The 20971-nt window shown below is 40.7% G+C and overlaps 1 protein-coding gene across 1 annotated transcript in view; it reads left to right on the top strand.

Annotated features, from left to right (window-relative positions):
* The first annotated feature begins 2339 nt into the window (after window positions 1-2339).
* Window positions 2340-20971, top strand: part of trabd2a (TraB domain containing 2A) — a 60983-nt gene continuing 42351 nt past the window's right edge. The window contains exons 1-2 of the mRNA XM_053485683.1: window positions 2340-2830; window positions 3840-4400. Of these exons, the coding sequence (XP_053341658.1) occupies window positions 2726-2830; window positions 3840-4400 (666 nt within the window). The 5' untranslated portion in view covers window positions 2340-2725. The remainder of the gene's footprint in view (window positions 2831-3839; window positions 4401-20971) is intronic.

Consider the following 20971-nt stretch of genomic DNA (forward strand, 5'->3'; position numbering starts at 1 on the left):
AAAGCACCAGCTTCACATTTACAGTATATATAGATTTTAGATCTTTTTTCAAAAGAAAATTTTATTATTCAGCTTCTTATGCTTAAAACATCTCAGTTTGATGTTGTATTTAATGTTTCATGTTGTATTATAAGTAACACAGGTCATAATTCCTTTACTAGGTCCCTATCCTCATAAATAAATAACAATTATTTGAAAATATTTTGAACTCCATGTAGAACTTTTTTTTTATAGAACTAGTCCCTGCCACGTGATGTCATAAGCACGTGCCTCGTGCTTCCCAATCGGCTCGAAAATTCTCTCCAGACACACCAGCTGGATCCCTGACGGAAAATCTGCTTTCAGTTTTCCTGCATTTCAGTTGTTTACTTGGTGCTCACTTGGTTTAAAACTTCTCAAAGCGCAGACAGTCGGTGGTTCGATATCTTCACTAAGTAAACAACGTTGATGAATTTTTCTACAAACTCAAATGCAGAACAAAACCTTTGGCCTCAAAAAGCCGCATGATGAATCCAGAGGTGAACACTGATGACATCACATGGTAGAGAATGGCTAGAAAGAATGCAGATTCAGGAAACCAGAAACGTGTCATGCTTGATAATATTGCGTTCGCGTCTATGCATCGTCTCTGGTGCAGGGGCATGGAGCTTATCACAGGGAGGTTGGGGCTTAAGCTGGGGTACATTCTGAATGGGGTGCCAACCAATTACAGGGCACAAGCACACACGCACACTAAAGTAAAACTCGAAACACCACTGAGCTGCATGTCAAGGGCATTGGTGGCTCAGTGGTAGGTTTCTTGCCTGCTATACGGAAGGCTTGATTTCGATTCCCACCCAATGCCCAATGCCCAGTCACTGGATGCGATGCCGGTCTCAGGCCCGGATAAAATGGAAGGGTTGCATCAGGAAGGGCAAACTTGTGCCAAATTGTGTCGCGAGCCGAAAGACTAAGAACAACAGCAACTTAATTACATGTCTCAGAGGAAGCCCATCAAGCACGGGGAAAACATGCAAACGCCACACACACAGACCAAAGTCAAGACTTGAACCTGCAGCCTCAGACAGCGCTATAATTCCCTAACCGTACTAACCTCTGAACCTCTAAACCACTGAGCCGCCCTCCTAGCTAATTCAATGACCTTTCTCAATTTCTGTGTGTAGAATTCATTGGCTTAAATTGTTTTTAAATAAATGATTAAATAAAAGAGAAAAGACAAAGAAAAGACAGTGTTGTGTTACTCTATCAAAAGAGATATAGATAGAGAGAGAGAGACAAACAGTAAGATAGAGACAGACTGGGAGGGTCAGACAGAAAGACAGGAAGAGAGAGACAGAATAAGACATGCTCTTTAAAGAGAGAGAAAGAGACAGACAGAGAGAGGAAAAGCAGGCAGGCAGGTGGTGGGAGTTAAAACATACAGAAAGAGAGAGACAGACAGACTGCTCAGACAGAGAGACAGAAAAATAGAGACAGAAAAGACTGAGATAGACATGCTTAGACAGACAGAGTGACAGAAAGACAGATAGACTGACAAAGAGACATGAGAAGACAGAGACAGACAGACTGAGACAGACAGATGGACACAGATAAACAGACAGAAGTAAAGGTATAGACAGACAGTCAAAGGAAGAAAGACAGACAGGGAGTCTGATAAAGACAGAATAAATAACAGAAAGAGAGACAGAGTTTATTATATCTTTTTCTTTGTTTCTTCTTATTAACTGTATATTTCTATTTTGTACATCATATTTCTATTTTTATTTTTAGTTCTATTTTTTTTTCTAGCACATTTCTATTTTTATTTTTAGTTCTATTTTTCCTAGTTTAATTTAATTTTTTATTCATATTTATTTCTTATTTGTAAAATTTAACTCTCTTTTAGGGTCAATTGCAGGCGTATAATGCATTTCACTACATTTCGTACTGTGTATGTTTGTGTATGTGACAAATAAAATTTGAATTTGAATTTGAATTTATTTAAGCATTTTATTATGTGCATGCGCGTGCTTACCCGATGCACTTTGTGAGTGTGTGTGTTATACTGTACTTGTGGTGTTGTTGCATGGTGCATTAGTGCTGTTACAGCTCCTCAAAACTTTCTGCGCTTTACTGCCCCAAGTTGCTCGAGTTAAAGCCCCGCGGTGAGGCTGATGGCTCGCGCTCCTCCTCCAAAAAAGCCCCGCGGGGGCACGAGATGCTTCAATAAGATTATTGCCCTGGACGGGGGAGTGTATGTTGGGTGTGGGGGGGTGAGGGGGGTGTCTTTAGAGGAGGGGGAACGGGGTAGGTAAGAGCTCCAGTGATGCTGCTCTGGTCATTCACTCGTCTCGCGCGGAGAAACAGCAGCACGAGACACTGAGCTCGCGAGGCTGGCTGTTTCACAGTTTCGAGTCGGACCTGTTGCTGTGTGTTTGTGTGTTTTTCTTTATTACATTTCTTTTGCATGCAGATTAAGGACAAGGACAAGTTATTTTTTCCTGGACTGTCATGAAACTTGGATAAAGTTTAAGTTTTTTTTTTGTTGTTCAATTTTTTTTTTTATTACAAAGTCAAAATAAATAACCAAGGTGCGTGCATGTGAAGAGTGGTAGTGAAGCATGGCGGAGACACACCGCACCGCCGCTCACCGGATTCCTGACACCGCGGAGCTCTGAGGGAGCGCGAGAGAGAGAGAGAGCGCGCGCGCGCGGGCAGGACAGGAGAACGGATCAGAAAAGCCGCGATGGGGCTCACGCGCTGCGCGTTTGTGCGCGCGTGCCTTGCGCTGCTCCTGCAGGCCAGCCAGTGGAGCGCGCGAGAGAGCACGAGCTGCGACCTCAACAGGAAGGTACCGCGCGCTGCTCAGTTGCAATGATTTTGCAGTGCATGCTGTTTTAAATGTTGTTAATGCAAAATATATAAGAATATTTATTGACAGGTTTAAAAGTTAGATTGTACAAGTTGCATGAAAGCATGCAATCTTGCAAGTGTTTAAGCGTGCACCTTGTATAAGTATTTAGGAAGGGCATCAACCTGTTGCTTTGAGATCATAACTAACAACAAAAGGTTTTTTTGTATACTTGTTTTATAGCTATTGTCAATTTTGTACATTTTCCTTTCATGCAATGTTAACTTTAAATAATAGGCAACTTTAAAGCATTTAACTTGACAAAAAATCTTAACATATTTCTGCCATCTCATTTTCTTTTAGACCTAATATTAACAATATTGTCATACGTTGTTTGCAATCAAATACTATCACTAATACTATGTTACACTAAATATTGCATTAAGTATCTAACAAGTTACAAACTTGCTACTCTTGGTATCAGTTTGTGCGTATCCTAACTTTTTATTTAAATCAGTTTGTGCACAACTTTCAAGCACAGGGAAAAATATACATGTGCATATTTATAAAATGCGCATTTTCCCCTTCCCGTTACGTTTTATTAAATTAAAATCATCCCACGTGATTGCATTATTCCAGCTGAATGCAATGTGTAAAGATGTCCAGCAGAGTTCATTAATCTGTGCGACGTGTATTGCATTAAATGCCATATTAACAGCCCGTTAAGGCAATTAGCGGCTCTCCAATCAACATTTGTGAAAAGTGTTATTTCCTATATTTCTTATATTGTGCAATCACACAAAGTTACAGGTTAGTTAGGATCTCAAATCTGAATATGTCATGAATGAGCTGTTTCTAAAAATGGCTTTTAGGCTTTAAACTAATCAGAAGCCAATGCATTCAGCATTATTACGCATTTATACCGTCTTTACAACACTCACTTCCAGGTGAAATGAATGCGCACAGCAGTCACTCGATCACTGATCAGGTCTTACACACTGTTTTGCAGCAAAGTGAGCTGAACTCCTTCCTGTGGACGATCAAGCGCGACCCGCCGTCGTATTTCTACGGCACCATCCATGTGCCTTACACGCGGGTTTGGGACTACATCCCGGAGAACTCCAAAAAAGCCTTCCAGGAGAGTAACATTGTATACTTTGAGCTGGACCTCACCGACCCCTATACCATTTCGGCGCTGACGCGGTGCCAGCTGCTGCCGCAGGGCGAGAACCTGCAGGATGTTCTGCCGAAAGACATTTACCGCCGCCTGAAGAGGCACCTGGAGTACGTCAAGCTCATGATGCCATCGTGGATGACTCCGGATCAGCGAGGCAAAGGTCTGTACGCTGATTACCTGTTCAACGCCATCGCAGGCAACTGGGAACGCAAACGGCCGGTGTGGGTCATGCTCATGGTGAACTCGTTGACCGAGGCGGACATTAAGACGCGTGGAGTTCCTGTGCTGGATCTCTACCTGGCCCAGGAGGCAGAGAGGATGAAGAAGAAGACAGGAGCTGTGGAGAAGGTTGAGGAGCAGTGCCATCCTCTCAACGGGTTGAACTTCTCGCAGGTGGGTGATTCTCTTGATTAATTATTTTAAGCCCTAAAAGTCATGATCCTAAAAGATTGAACTCAATAATTCTCGAGGAACCTTCTTTCCTATAAGTAATGCAACATGATAAAGCCAGATTTTTTTTCCTTCATTCATGTGAGATTTTTGAAAAAAAAAGTTATTTCCGCAGTCTCTGCAATATTTGCTGTGAAATATTTCCAGAAGCCCTCGGGAGGAAGAGTGCCGCAGTGTTGCGTTTAAAGCTTCAAGGGGGCAGATGAGTGGCTGTGACTGGTGAAGGGGCAGGGGGCCACAGCAGGTGTGGGGTTTCTATCAGCTGAACAAATAGTCTGCTCTTGGCGTGTCTTCCGTTATTAAGATAAATTTGAGAGTAATGGTTTTCATCTGAATCGGACTCAAAACGCCCTTGTTGCAGGAGTCGGCTTATTAGGCGGCCGGCAATTACGAGTGTCCTTCAAAGCACACAGAGCCGCTCAGAAATCATGTAGCGGCTGCTGGAATTTGGGGCTAATGCGGCGATGGAACTAAGGGGATTACTCATGGCAATTTTAAGCTAACACGCAGACGGCTAAACACAGAGTCAGTGCTCATAGACATCACGTCTGTGCTGTGTAGTCAGCTCCGTTCTGCCAGTTTAAGTGCTGCTATTATGATAGGACAGGCTGAAGATTGTCTGAAATGTTTTCTTGCGCCTTGTGAAGGTTAATAAATACAAGGAATGGTGGAAGATTAAGCTATTATTCCTAAGACTTCCTAAGACACTCTTAGAAATTAAGTGTAGCTGTGAGTCTAAGAGTTCACTGTGGGCGTGGCCGGCCTGGCATTTTGTTAATGGAATATTTTTTGTTTTGTTTTACATTTGTTCTAAATCAAAATGAAGGTGCAAATACAGTATAATTGAGGTGGTCCAACTGTGGAGTTTGTCACCTGGAACGCGAGTACAATTTAAGTAATCCCACAACCCTCGTTCCATGCAAAAATACATTCCCATGATCTATTTTACTTTCTTTGCAAGTTTGATTTTTTTTTTTTTTGTAATTTTTTTTTTATATAAGCAATCACACATTATTCATGATAAGATGAAACGGTTGATTGGTTGGTTGGTTGGTTGAATGGATTCATGGATTAATGGATAGATAGATGCTTTATTGATTCTGAAGGAAATTCAAAATATCCATCGGCAATAGAGACAATAACACAAAGGCAGCTGTGTAGGCGTAGTGACTGCACACTCGGTATCTTACATCTAGTCATTAGACACAGTGTAATGCGAGAACTGATTGGAAGTTACTCGTGCAATGCTAACAAAAACTACAAAATATATTATAAGCATGTAAATAAAGCATATAAATCAAAAGTCTGGGGGAAAAGAAATTATAACTAAAATATTACTTGAAAAAGAAAATACTATTAATTTTACTGATATAATAACTGATTGTGCAAAGAACTGTAATAAAGTGACGATAAAACTGAGTTTGTGCATAATGGCAAAATATGTTACAGTAAGTTTAACTGAGAAGTTATACGTTATAATTATTTCCTCCATTTTTGTGTATTAAACATTAAAACATATTTATATTTACAAGTTAGACCCCAAGCAAGGGCAAGAAAACTCGCATGTTATAGAATTAGTGAGAGAAATCTTTCAATCCAGCTGTTTGGTTTCTTTGCCTTATCTTATCTTACCGAATTAACTGTAGATACAAAAATGAAGATTCTCCAAGTATATTTTAAGCTCAGTAGTGAATCATTTTATTTTAAGGTGCTAAAACCATGTTCCGTCATGGCACCACAAAGTTTCTGTAACAGTATAAGTATAAGTTATTCTGGAAAAATTGACCCTAATATATATCTAACGAGCTAATAATACACTAAAAACAGGAAAATATCAATTTAAGTAGCTTTCTACTATAATAATAGGTTGTGCTGAAAAGATACTGTATACTTCCTGAAATCGAGCCACAATGAACCATTTCAAACATTAACAAAACTAGCATCCATCAAAAAGACCTCTCATCATTCCGAGTTAAACATCTTTTATTCAAGGCAGTAAATCTTTACAAGTCCCTCAAAAATGTCAAAACCCATCTCCTTTAGGAAATACAGCAGTTCCCAGACCTTGTGGTGCGCAAGGTCTCGACGTCTATTAGGGAGAATGATGAGGTTGTCAGAAAATAGGCCTGCGCAACACATGATCTTGCTGATCTTGGATGAAGGTTCTCCACCTTTAACTACGTTCATTAGGAGATCCTTGGTCAGAGCCAAAGAGCTGGGGCAGCCCTCATCAAGGTGGTGGAGGTGGCGTAGGCTTGGAGAGTGAAAGCAAGGAGTCTGGCTGCTGTCACATGCGGTAATGAAGCGTAAAGAGATGATGAATGATGATGCACTTAGTTTCCATCAATTTCCAAAAGGAACATGGGGGAATTTGAGGTAACCACCGCTAATTCCAGGTTCATCAGCATGAAGAAAAACTCCATCCTGAAAGATATTAAATATGTTCAGAGTGAAACATCTGTGATTTGTTGGTTGTTGGCCAGCCATGATGTGATGAGAGGTCCAAGCGCGGAAGTAATGGAATTGTTGGTGAGAAAGCTTTAATACATAATTGATAAGTAAAGACAAATAAAGAAGAAAGAGGTACATGAGGTGATCAGTACAAGCTTTTAAATGTGATCAGTCTAATTATTTTCAGATATTTACTACAAGACAGCATGATTGAGTTCGAATGACGGTCTGTGATTGAGTTCGAGCCTTTTTCTCTGGGTTCTCCGGTTCCTCCCACTTGCCATGTAGGTGGACTGACGACTCTGAATTGCCCCAAGGTGTGAATGAATGAGTGCATGGTGAGAAAGGACACCAGAGAAAGACTGGTGTCCTATCCAGGGTAGTGGGACACCAGACACAACATCTGTCCCTGGACCTGATACAGTCACTCACTCGAGCTTAATCATGCCGGAAAAATAATTATATCGATAATGTTGACCGGAGGAATGGTAATCACCACTGGCCTTCATGGTCTCTAGTTGGACTACAGAGGTTCCTAGATGGATGGATGGAATTATATCGATGGCGTTCATAAGCTTGTGCAAATCTCCTTGTCCATGACACCTGACGAGGATGAAGCTGTTAATAATTCATATCATGTTCTTCTCATCTTCTTGACTAATCCAGAAACAGTACTATAAATATGATACCCAGCTAAAATGTAAATGTTTTGGCACCCATTTTCATACACATGGCATTCGTTAAAGCAGTATTTCTTTTTTGCTTCCAATACGAGTGTTATTTTACACACCTCGACCTGTTTCACTTTTCACGGCGGAAGAACTGATCTTTTGTGTTCGAGTTACTGATATCCTTCTTTATTTTTCCAGCGACACGGTGCTGATGCTGCTTCAAGGAACCCGTCCTTTTTTTTTTTCCAATAACCGTAGCGTTTCAAAGTCGGCTAATTCGATTTTGAGAGTTTCGTAAGAGCTTGTATTAAATTTTACAAGCCGCTTTTGAGAACAACTGCAAATCAAAACAGCATCTTTTTGCTGTTTTGAGACGGCGACTTGAACATGGTTATATAAAGGAAGATACAAGAGTGCTATCTGTTCTTAACGTGTACTCGCTGAAATGATGCTTTGTTAATAACAGTGTGGATAAATAGTTATTAATGAGAAAGGGAGAAAGAAAAAGAATTACATATTTTACTTTACTTTATTCATCTATTATACTTCCTTTATACTCTACTATCCTCAGAAAATGAAAAGAACAGAAATTTCTGGGAAACGTTTTAATTCAGTAGTCAGAACGCATTCAAAATTTCAAAATTCAAATAGTTTCTTGTAATAAAGTCAGATCATGTCTTTAAGCAAAAAGAGTTGTTTTTACTATATCACATTTGTTCCTTGAATTAAACACCAACAGATTCAATCTTGCTGTCAGTCATTGCGTCTCTCCACAAATCCCTATTAGGCATTAAATGTTTTAATGCTGTGTTGAGAGAAATGCCTTGAAATTATTGAAGGTCTGAAGCTCCCAAACTTTTTCCTTGTATTGGCAAAATTTCGGCATCGAGCCACGAGCTTCTGAGTAGAATAAAAAGCGCTCCCTAATCAGATTAAATCCAAACAACCGGTATTGCAATCAAGTGCAGAAAACAAAATGTGCTCTCTACGATTTTTTCAGTTGTGTTTTGTTTTTTGTGGTGAGCTGAATTTGACGTAGTGATGATAATTCATGCATGTGCTCAGAGTCAAGTACGCAGATTGAGATGGATTGCATGATGCCGTTATTCCCAGAGGCGGATGATGATTACAAAGGAAGCAAAAAAAATAAAATAAAAAATTGCAGCAGTCTACCGTATCCATACTGAAATCATAATTTACAATGGCCAGATTTGTACGCTGTTTAAACAGATCTCACATGCCCATAACAGGTGGTTTCAATTCAGCTCGTCTTCGGCAAAGAGCGTCGAGAGCAACGTTGGCGAGTTTCTATGGAGTTTGACGGAGACTGCAAATCGGAGACGATTGTTTTGAAGCTGTGAAGTCAAGAACGCTGAATTTGATCTGTCTGGATTTATTGCCTTAGACAAAATGTGGATTAACTGCACGGCATCCTGTCTCTGTGCATTTCTCATTTATGCTCTTCCAAGATTTCCAGACAGACGGCGATATGTTTTAATGCTTCTGGATTCGTAAAGACTTCTGATCCTGTGATCCAGCAGCCAACATCGCTTATTGAATTATATAACACAGTCCTGATAACACGTCTCCTCCAGACAGAACAGAATGGAACAGTTACGAAATTCACATCTAGAACTTACATCCATGCTTAGGTCGCGTCCCGCGCTTTTCCCATTCTGAAAGGTTAAAACTGGGTCCAGGGTGAATCCAAAGGTGCCAATAATTTCCTCAATCAACAAAATACCAAGCATATTTGGTCAGACAGTGTTTAAATATACATACATATATTAATTCTCCTTTTTCTGTGGCTGAATATCAGACAATATCTGGTTATGGCAAGCCAAGCACTCTGCTATGTCTCGATAAAAGTATTGGCACCGTTAGGTTCATTCATGCATAAATATCAAAAATACACACATCAACCATAACATTAAAGCCATTAACATTATAAACACCTAGGATTTGGGTTCCCCTTGTGCCACCAGGGCGACTCTGGCTCTTTGTGGTGTCTGGCACCACAACTTTGACAGTGGATCCTTTTCGTATTGTGGTTTGCAGGGTGGGGCCTTTTTGGATCGGACTTGTTCGTCAGGCACATACAAATGGGTGCTTGATAAGATTGTGGACTCTAGAGTTTGGAGGTCTTTGGGTGGGCGGTCCTGGGCTCTTTGCTTGCCGGGCCTCCATGGGTGTTCTGGTGCCTTTCTATTGTGGCCTGCATTGACTTTTTTGCTCTGCATTGACATTTTTTTTGTTCTGCATTGGATTTTCTATGGGTTCAGACCGGACCGGCTGGCCTTTGGTCCTGTCTCCAGTTTGCTGTTGTATAGATGGTGATCACTGTTGTTCATTTCACAATGTTTTGGCTGATTGGTTTATATACATGCAATAAATATAACATAAATGGGCCAATGGTGGTTAAGCCTATGGATTACTGCTCGGAAGGTCACGGGTTCAAGCCCCAGTACTGCCAGGCTTTCACTGTTAAGGCCTTGAGCCAAGATTCTTAACCCTATCTGCTTCAGGGATGCTGTATCCTTGCACTTTGACCCCAGCTTCCTATTATATTGCTATAGTGAGAGTATCCCTTTAATACAAAATTAACTGGGATTTAGTGTAACTTGAAGAAGATGGACTTCTCATTGGTGATGCCTGACATAATAAATGAAAAGTCAAGTTAAATATGAGTAGCAAGAAAAGAATAGAGTGTGGGAATAAATAGAAACATTGCATCTTGTGATAAAAATATGACATTGGCAGACAGTCACTACATGCTACAAGCTTGTTATAGATATTTTGAGACAATTTAAAGATTGGAAAGGTCTTATTAGCTCCACCCGTCTGTCACAGTTTGGTACTTATGATACCTGGGTAACACGTCCTTAGTTACAGTCGAAGATTTGTACTGTTGAATGAGAAAGCTAAGCATGACCATTCAACTTGCTGTGTCCTCACTTCCACCAGGACCTTGTGTACGCGCCGATGTCCAGTGACTCGTCGTATCAGATACCGTGAATGTGCCATCTATCCATATCAGCGTCAATAGAGCTATTGAAATGAACCCGCTAAGGATCACTAAAGAGTCTTGGGAGGTTTCAGAGCACTAATGCAGGAGAGACAGGGGGAGGGGGTGAGGAGGGAGGAGACGTGGGTGTCACGTTGCAGCCGCCCTCGAGCACTTCAGGGGTTAGGCACCTTGCTGAAGGATAGAGCTTAGAGAAAGGGCAGGTAATTGAGATAGCCCTTGTGCCGTATCTAAGATTTAAACCAGTGACCGGGCTGCATAGTCGCCGGCGCGCCGTGTCTCCGCTCCCAGCTCGCGTCGTGTTTTTGTCAAGTTATGAAATGAGACGTCTCTGTTTACAGATGTCTGTGTGAGATTAAAGGAAGTCTGCCACTCGAGATCTATCCAGTCTCTCTGCAGCCAAGCTTGCGTTCGTTTAAGGAGACGTTCCTGTCTCCCACAGCAGGGTATCAGAGCCAGGAGTGTCTACGTGTATCCTCAGCCGACTGTCCTCAAGCGACTGTCCTTGATCTGATCAGCATCAAGCATCCAAACTCTGAAAGAGAAATAGACAGGCAATGAAAGAGACTAAGAATTTCAGGGTTTAAGGATGTCGGATTGTAGGCAGCGAAAAACAGATGGAGCAATGTCGAGGAAGTTTCACGCTTTATCTTGACCTAAATATAGTCCTTAGGACACAATAAAATCTATTTTCCATTTCAGTTCCATACATAAACACAATTAATCAGTGAGGTGCAGGATTAAACGTTCAATGACAAGCGAAACCGCTCGTATCAAAGCCTTGGCCTTGCCGAACGCTAACAAAGATCAGGGCTTTGATAAAATACCTAGATTAAAGTCGACGCTATCAAATGAAGCAGGACTAAACGACATCATCCAGGCCAGACGTAGATGTAATTAAAGATATTATGAGCTCGTTGCCTTTTTCAAATGTCTAACAAGCGCTACACAAATAACATTACTGTGCTATTTATGCTAGCTCAGAGTTATGACCTTTTCTTGTCCGAGCGTTAAATGGAACATTTCCATTAAAGCAGACTTAGACTTTATTTCTGAATTGTTGGCAACGGCTTCGTTTTCCATGAGTGTTTGCGAGTCGAACTAAACGTTTTATGTGTGTGAGTGGCTAGGCGTCGACGAGACGTCTTTTTTCCGCTATAGCACCTGTGTAAGAGTGTCTAGCTGTAATTTTTTATTGAGGTTTATGTAATGCGTGGACGCATTCTGGAACTGTATAAGCTGCGACTGCTGGTTGTTTTATTTTTTTTTTTTAAATTACAAATGAGTTTTTGGCTTAAACAAGCTCTTATAGTTTAGCTTTGATGGTTGTTGACCATTCCAGATTCATTTAAGGGCTAAAATTAACAAATGACCCAGATGTGTATCGGCTGTTACTGGCTAGCTAGTAGGAAGAACAATAGATTAACAAAACATTAGAGTTACTGCCTGTTGTACTGCTTTTTTTTAAAAATAGCAAGAGGTGGCTCTCAGCTTGGTAGAGGAAAAAATGAGCAGAATTTTTCCATGTGCTGGAATTAGACAAAAATTGCAGTTGTTACAAATTTATTTTTGCGTGTGTTTGGCCTATTTTACAGCATTCTTTTTTTTTTTAAACACATTGTACTTTCAGGTTGATTGTATTTTTTTACATATTTGGGGTACTTGACTGCTAGACTTCTACGAAGTGAAACAAAAAGAGTAAATTTTTTAAAAATAAATTACAAACAATAAAAATAATAATAATAATTAATAGGAAAAACTACTTCAGTGCATGCTGAAAAATATAAAAAAATAAAAGTTTCATTGCTATTTAAAATTATGGCGTCAATTAATAAAGAAACCCTTTGATTATAATAAATTCATAAAATAATACCATCGGTACATGATTGCCTAAACGTGCCTATAATATGCTACACATATCAGCGATTAACCCCTACAGATAAAATGCAGTCAGAAGTGTGATCTCTGACCTTAATGTACTAGGTAATCATTTCTTACAGTATACACAGTATTGTATTCTAGTAGCACTGTTTCAGTAGCGCTGTTCCAGTAGCAGCATGAACTTTATAAACCCTGTCGTCCTGCCCCATTGTTCTTCCCCTGCAGTGAAACAACTGCTGAGAGACTCATTTGTGTCGACCCATAATGACTCTACCCAATTACCAAGTGTGTGAGCTGTGCTCAGCACCAATTATAGCCTCTATTGTCCTCTCATTGGCAGACACACACCGGTCTTTAACGTGCTAATGCATTAGTGCCCTGTGAGTGTTAACAGAGTCTGGTGGGATTTAAACCTGTTGCCTTTGGCTCTCAGAACTACTATAGTATTTAGTGTTGTAGCATTTAGAATACAGCCGAGCAGTTATGCACAAAATCTCGGAGATGACTGGTCTTAGCAGTACTATAGGTACATTTAGACCAGCTGACGTCTAATTAATATGATAATTTTCCACATAAATGGCAGACGGGTCAAAATATATATGGTTGTCCACATTTATTTTGACCACTTTTGGACTGGAACGCATGCATATAATAGTGTATTATCACTATCTAACAAATAATGCTAAAATAGTATTCACAAACGATTTCTTTATGAAATATTTAAGTAAATGACAAAAAAGTTTTTAATTCTAGCTTAATTCGGATTTTAATTCTAGCTATTATATAGAAACCACACCTTGACCTAGATGTTTTTAAAAAAGTTAAAAGGTTAAAGCTAAAAATAAGCTGATCGGCTTTAATGTAATCAGTGATATTATGATTTCAGTTCGAAGCCCACGTACATGTCTGCCTGTCTTTCTGTACGGGAGAACTCTCCGCCTTACTTATTAATATAAAGAAATAAAAATTTTATAAAGTTGAGTCTCTTTGTTTACGCTAAGTTGTACATCATTTGTCGTCATCCGAGTACACTCCCTGTTCGGTAATCGCAGAGTTAATCACAGATAAGAATTCGCTAAAGTAAATCGGATGAAGATTCGTTTTGTCTTAAAACGACTCCAGCGTGTTAAAATTCACTTATACCACTTCAGCGCCGTTAATTCAGCTGCACATAACTGTTTATGACATTGCTTTCACGCAACATTTTGATTTTACTTATGGTGCAGGTTAAACATCAGGCAAATCCTGAAGTACTGCCAAACTGTCATATGTCGTGTTGTTCATGCTAATTGTTCTTAGCTACATAAAACGGAGAGATGAGCTAGATGTTTACATCTCAGTGTAACTCAGTGCCAAGTTAGCTATGTTTGCTTATGGTTTTTGTAACATGATTTCCAATTTCACTATATATTTTTATTGTTTAAATAAGGCACAAGCTGCTAATATCATTTTTTAGCACACACCTAGCATGATGACATACATAGTAGTTGTAGTGCTACATTAATTTAGCTACATGTTTAGCTACATGGGCCTTGTAGCTCTAACAAACCAAACTTGATGTAAGATCAAGAGATTTCAGATTAAAAATGGTTGACACCAGTGTTGAGGTACTTTTTGTAATTTTTTTAAGATTGTAGCTCACGTGGCTCATGTAAATGTGCACTCGAAAGATTTCATTCAGTTTCAAAATGGCCTCCTGCAGTTTTAGCATTAGCTTTAAGTGTGTAGTTTTTGTTCATTTAATTATATAAAAGTGTTGGAAATCATTTCAGTAATTACTTTAATACTGAAATTATTAAAGTATTATAATACTATTGTATTATAATGATTAAGTATTATAGCGTCAGAGTAGTTTGTGTAATCATTTTAGTGTCTAAATAACACGATAGCATGCTAATTTGTGCTCATAAACATCTCCTCCTCAGCTTTTTTAGCTGTGTAACTCAGACAGCCAAAGAAACATAAAACTGTTGCGTTGTTATTGCTGTGGTTGTTTAGCATTTTTAACAACATGATTTACTCTTGAGGTTTTTGTTGTTTCTGTCCAAAGCTTTACAAATCCCACATTACAGCATTTGCTAATGTTAGGATTTGTCGAATGCTATTCAAGCAAACTGTAGTCATGCTCCTGGTTCTTCTTAAAAATAAAAAATAAAATGTTGAGCCCTTATCTGGATTATTCCACTCTATCCTGGTCTGTCTCTCTTAAGTTCACTTGTTTAGATTATAGGGAGCTTCCTAGGGTTTCGGGAGAGAGCGAGAGAGCGCTCAAAACTCTTGGCATGCGTCTGGACTGTAAACAGCCGACTCGCTCGACATGATTAATAGGATGAGGAGAGAAATACTCAGTGGGAACAGACAGCGCTGACGACAAGGAAATACAGGGACACATTTCGTGTGTGTGTGTGTGTGTGTGTGTGAGTGAGTGAGTGAGTGAGCGAGAGAGTCATGGCTAACATGCAGTGAAAGGCAGATGGTGAATTCACACCTCTAGCTGTTGAACCACTCATTGATGCCCTGACAGACTTCCTGACAGACACAAACACAACACAGCACACGCACGCAACACACATACACAACCACAAATTATGTGCATAAGAACCGTTTTTTGTTTTTTTAAACCAAATTAAATTATGAATAAATCATCACGGTGGAGATATTTCATATTTAAACATATTGTAACAAAAATAATACAATAATACAATTTCTATGGTTTTTTTTCATTATTTTCACACCATTGCTTGTTACTTGTTCCTTTTTTCAGCTTCATTATAATTTTTTCTATTAAACATGCAAGTTATTAGAGCTCTAGACATCATGGCAATTTTTCACCGCCTTCTAATGTATCATGCATAGATTATAGAAGTTTTAAATATTTCTTTTTTTATGAATGTTTCTTATCATTTACCTATTTAGTAATGAAACAAATAATTATCACTTATAAACCAAAACATTAACTCCATTTTGTACTTGGTTTCCAAATTTAATATTTAATCATAGTGTTATAATGCAAATTGGTATTGCATATTAAAATTAGTTACAATTGATAAAAAATCAACAGTGTGAAAACTGTTTGTGCATGTTCTATAATCCTGCTATAATAATAATAATAATAATAATAAACTTTAACTATAGGATTGTACTTGTTTTGAATAAATAAATCCTGCCAAGCAAAACTTTACATAATAATAGCAAAATGGCTTTGTTTTGGTTACTACTGATGTTTTTTGTTTTACAGTTATTAATCATAACTATGATCTTTTTTTTTTTTTACTATTTTACTGTTTGTTAGTTTAAATGTAAATGTCTGCTGCTTGTGTTGCAGTTACTGTGGTAATTCCTCATTTTGAAAACTGAAAACAAATTGAGTTTATATAGTACCCTCTGTTTAAAAAAAAAAGTTTTTTCCTCCTTTTACTTATAATCATTGCTAGCTCTCATTTACATCATCACATACAATGGACTTTTTCACATGAGCTGTACATCATGACATTTTTTTTTTTTATTATTTTGGCCTAGCTGAAATTCACTCAAAGTGAGAACAGATTTATAAACCGTATAAAACTCTCAGTTTATGTCTATCCATCTATTAAACTGACCAAACAGATGTGATTGGATTTTATCGAATTGTAAACGAATTACGTCATAAGAAAAGGTCCGAGCTAGAAACGCCCCCAACTCTAAACACAGTTTATACGTTTGGACGCTAATAGTTACAAATTGTCGTAAAACCACTAGTACAAGGAGACGTCCGACAAGCACATAATACTGACTTTTTATGATCGTACATCTTAACTTTGTTTCATTTAACCACTTTTATAATTCTGACTGCTGTGGTTACAGTAACGTGAGGCCCTCACTGACTCATCTGTGGATCAGTGATAAGTCGTTTTTTTACATTCCTCCCGCTCAGGTCCCTGTTCCACAATGGGCTCCTCCACAGGGCCGAAAGCTCATGCATGCGTGTTCGAGCCGCTTTTAAAAACAGCCCCGTCGGAGCCCGTTTCACGCTGCCACTCAACTCTTTTTGAAGTCTCCGTCCTCCGCTCTCTGGCCGCTCAAACACATGTAAAGTGAATCAGACGAGAGGCGGTGGGTTTCCAGAGCTCCTTGAGTTCTAACTCTCTCTCTCCTGTATGTGTGTGTGTGAGAGAGAGGGAGAGTTCCCCCACCCCCTTTAGAGCTGGGCAACCCCCCCCATCCCAACCCTGCACTCCCCTGCCCGTATTGTTTACTTTTTGTCCTGGCTCGGAGAGAATTCCACACGCCCAGATGAAACGGCGGGTGTTTTCGGGGTCATTTACACCCGGAGTGTGTTTGTCTTTGGGGATGGGGGAGTTTTTTCTGCTTGTCCGCCTCCATGTGCTGACCCTCTAAAAAGCTGCAGAACCTCAGCGACAAGAAGCTCTCTGTTCTCTCCTCTCACTCACTCACTCCTGCTATTTCTACCTTGACTACATCTGTCTTTTCCTTATTCGCACCGCACGTTTTTACGTTTCTCGCACTCCGTTTGATTTAAACGCGTGTGATTTAAGCACTGGGTTTTAAATACATTTCCATAAAGCGCTAGCGCTTGCCAGGCTCCCTTGGTTCCTGTGGATTTATACTTTCAAGTCTGTTTCAAAGTATGACCAGAATCCAGTGGCTAGCTAAGCTCTGAGCATATCTGCCTGTTTGTGTGTGGGTGTGTGTGTCAGCTCTGTATTTATGCGCTGTTGAGTGGCATTGGCGGTTTGCTAGTCAGGCAGCTCAGCGATGTCTACATTAGTTTTGCAGTTGGTCGAGAAACCGCCGAGGGCTGATCGCCTTACACCGCTTTTTGCATCCGTGAGGTGGGTAGGGGTGAGGTGGTGGTGCTGGGGGGTTAGAGAGGTTCTCCGCACATTTTTTCCGCTACGCATACAACAGTTTCGCTTTCAAGCATTTATATACGTGCATTTTCAATACAGGAACGCACTACAAAGAGAAAAGCCACAGTTGCTCTGAGCCAAAAGTTTGACTTCGGGTTGCACATTGTTGGAAAATGTGATTGTTTCTGGGTGCTTAGCGAGGTTGCAGACTAGCAGCTAATCTTGTTTGCATGTCCGGTTAAGTGCCCTTCATGTTTACTGAGCAAACAAACAGTAAAAACCACAACATTAAGGCGGAACGTGACAAAATTAAGGAGGGGCACAAAAATCTTAAGCTAAAACAGAAAAAAAGAAAAAGTAAAAATAAGGTTTTTTAAAGTAATTGTGAAATAAATACACTTTCAGCTAGCTCAAAATGGCTAATCATAGCTATCTAGTTAGTGGTAAAAGGTTAGCAAATGCCTTATTAACAAATTTTGCAGAAATTTCTGTCTAAGATCAAACATTTTATGACAGTTTATTAGCTATATATGTGTGTGCCAAACAGCATTAAATAAAATTAAGGCTGAGAAAATACAACACTGGAGTTTTTGTTAGTGACCAACACCTTTACACTCCTTTCCCACAATCCCCTGGGCCTGGCATGCTATAGCGCGTTTGACCAACGTGGGCTTGGTGAGGCCGCCACGCTTTTGTGTTTGATACTGATTCCCCCTGACAGGCTAAATATTTATCTGTGGCTGAGGACGCAGCTAAGCGAGGTGCTTTAAACTATGAGGGAGATGTAATAGAAAGGTAGTTTTGTGTGCAGGTATGTGTATGAGTGTGTGTGTCTGTGTGTGTCTGTGTGTATATAGGTGCAGTGAGCGGGACTGTGCTGAGGTTCAGTTGGATAAGTGGCAAAGGCAGAATGAAAGCCGCAGTTTGTACTCACTTAACATAATACAACACTCTTGAAGGAGCGATTAGCTCACGTCATTCCTGCTTCACTGAAGAGGATGTCAAACAATGTTTTGGATTCCGTGCACTGACCGGGTTTTCTGACAACTGATGTGAGACAATGGCAGATGACAGTGATGAACGATCTCATTTCCTGACTGCAAATTCTTTGTCTGTTTTCTATGGGTCGATTTTGGGCCCCACCCACTTTTATTCTCTCTGTAGATTAGCCTGAGATGCACGAATTAATGAACTGTTAGAGTCTTAAGCGGTGTGTGTTTTTTTCCTTCCTGTATAAATCGTTGTGACTATAGACATGTGACCAATGATCCGATTCGTTTATTTTAATATGAATTAATTGTCAGTGAGTCAGAAAGTCAGTGTAAAGTTTGATTGTTGGATTGGAGTGTCATACCTTTTCACTGAGAGTAAATGGCAAATAAAACAGCACACCTCTAACTGAAATGCACAGGAATCGAGGCTCCACCTCCTGCTTGGGATGTCAGGCGTGAAGGCCACACCTCCTGCTTGGATTGACAGACTGGAAGGCCACACCTCCTGCTAGGACTGACAGGCATGAAGGCCACACCTCCTACTAGGACTGACAGGCGTGAAGGCCACACCTCCTGCTAGGACTGACAGGCGTGAAGGCCACACCTCCTACTAGGACTGACAGGCATGAAGGCCACACCTCCTACTAGGACTGACAGACATGAAGGCCACACCTCCTGCTAGGACTGACAGGCATGAAGGCCACACCTCCTGCTAGGACTGACAGACATGAAGGCCACACCTCCTGCTAGAAATGACAGACATGAAGGCCACACCTTCTGCTAGGACTGACAGACATGAAGGCCACACCTCCTGCTAGGACTGACAGACATGAAGGCCACACCTCCTGCTAGGACTGACAGACATGAAGGCCACACCTCCTGCTAGGACTGACAGACATGAAGGCCACACCTCCTGCTAGGACTGACAGACATGAGGGCCACACCTCCTACTAGGACTGACAGACATGAAGGCCACACCTCCTACTAGGACTGACAGACATGAAGGCCACACCTCCTACTAGGACTGACAAACATGAAGGCCACACCTCCTACTAGGACTGACAGGCATGAAGACCACACCTCCTACTAGGACTGACAGGCATGAAGGCCACACCTCCTGCTAGGACTGACAGGCGTGAAGGCCACACCTCCTGCTAGAAATGACAGACATGAAGGCCACACCTCCTGCTAGGACTGACAGACATGAAGGCCACACCTCCTGCTAGGACTGACAGACATGAAGGCCACACCTCCTACTAGGACTGACAGACATGAAGGCCACACCTCCTACTAGGACTGACAGGCATGAAGACCACACCTCCTACTAGGACTGACAGGCATGAAGGCCACACCTTCTACTAGGACTGACAGGCATGAAGGCCACACCTCCTACTAGGACTGACAGGCAGCAGGGCCACATGTCCTTTTGAGTCTGACAGGCATCAAGGACACACCTCCTATTTGGATTGACAGGCATAAGGCGTATGCTAACCACAGGGACTAACGGGCATTAAGGGCATAGCTTCTACTGTGATTGACAGAAACAAAGGCCTTACCTCCTATTGGGACTAACAGGACAAAAGCCACGCTTCCTATTGGGACTGGCAGGACACAGGACACACCCTCCACTTTGACTGACAAGCGCAAAGGTCACGCCTCCTTCGCCACCCTGACAGGCACTAAGCCAATGTCTTTAACGTAGAAGGTACCCCTTCTACTGGGACGGCCAAGTGTGGAAGTTCTGCTCTCTCTCTCTCTCTCTCTCTCTCTCTCTCTCTGTCTCTCGCTCTGTCTCGGGTTTAGGACAGATGTTGTTTTAGTTTCCATAGAAACAGACAAACTACTGAGACATCAGTAATCTGCCAAACTTACGTTTTTGTGTGTTGTAATGATGATAAAGCTTGTGAGAAAGAATCTGCCCCAGTGCCACCCAGCCAGTCTGTCTTTATACCAGCTTCAAACAGATATGTTTTTCTTCCTAATGTACAGATGTTATACTCACCCACATGGCCTTGTGGGAAAAAAAATCCCTGTTAAGAATATCATCTGCAGTCAAAGTTGATTTTTATATATTACAGTCTATGTCTGGTTCCAGGTGGCACGGTGGTGTAGTGGTTAGCACTGTCGCCTTGCACCTCCAGGGTTTGAGTTCGATTCCCGGCCAGGGTCGAATCCCGTCTCTGTGTGCATGGAGTTTGCATGTTCTCCCCGTGTTTGGTGCGTTTCCTCCGGGATTTCTGATTCGTCCCACAGTCCAAACCAGTGAACCTCGCCTTGTGCCCTAAGTCTGCTGGGATAGGCTCCAGGTGACCCTGAATACAGGATAAAGTGGTATAGAAGATGAGTGAGTGAGATGTGCGCTAATGTTCGTGATTTTATTTAACAAAGTTATTGATATTCTATTAAGAAACTATGACAACTGTATGAGCAACAGTTTTCACACTTAATGAAGCAGGAATTAAAATCTCAGGAAAGACATTTGATATACATGTACTGTACATATCACGCAATCAGATGCTTGTCAGTGTGTGCAATGCGACACGACTAAGTGTTTGAATTAGTGTCTAAACATATTTTAACTACAATTACGTCTCGAAAATGTCCAGAATTATAACACATTTGTTTAACCGCGTAATCTATTATG

The sequence above is a fragment of the Clarias gariepinus genome, chromosome 24, assembly GCF_024256425.1.
Source record: "Clarias gariepinus isolate MV-2021 ecotype Netherlands chromosome 24, CGAR_prim_01v2, whole genome shotgun sequence".
In the NCBI taxonomy this organism is placed as follows: Eukaryota; Metazoa; Chordata; class Actinopteri; order Siluriformes; family Clariidae; genus Clarias; species Clarias gariepinus.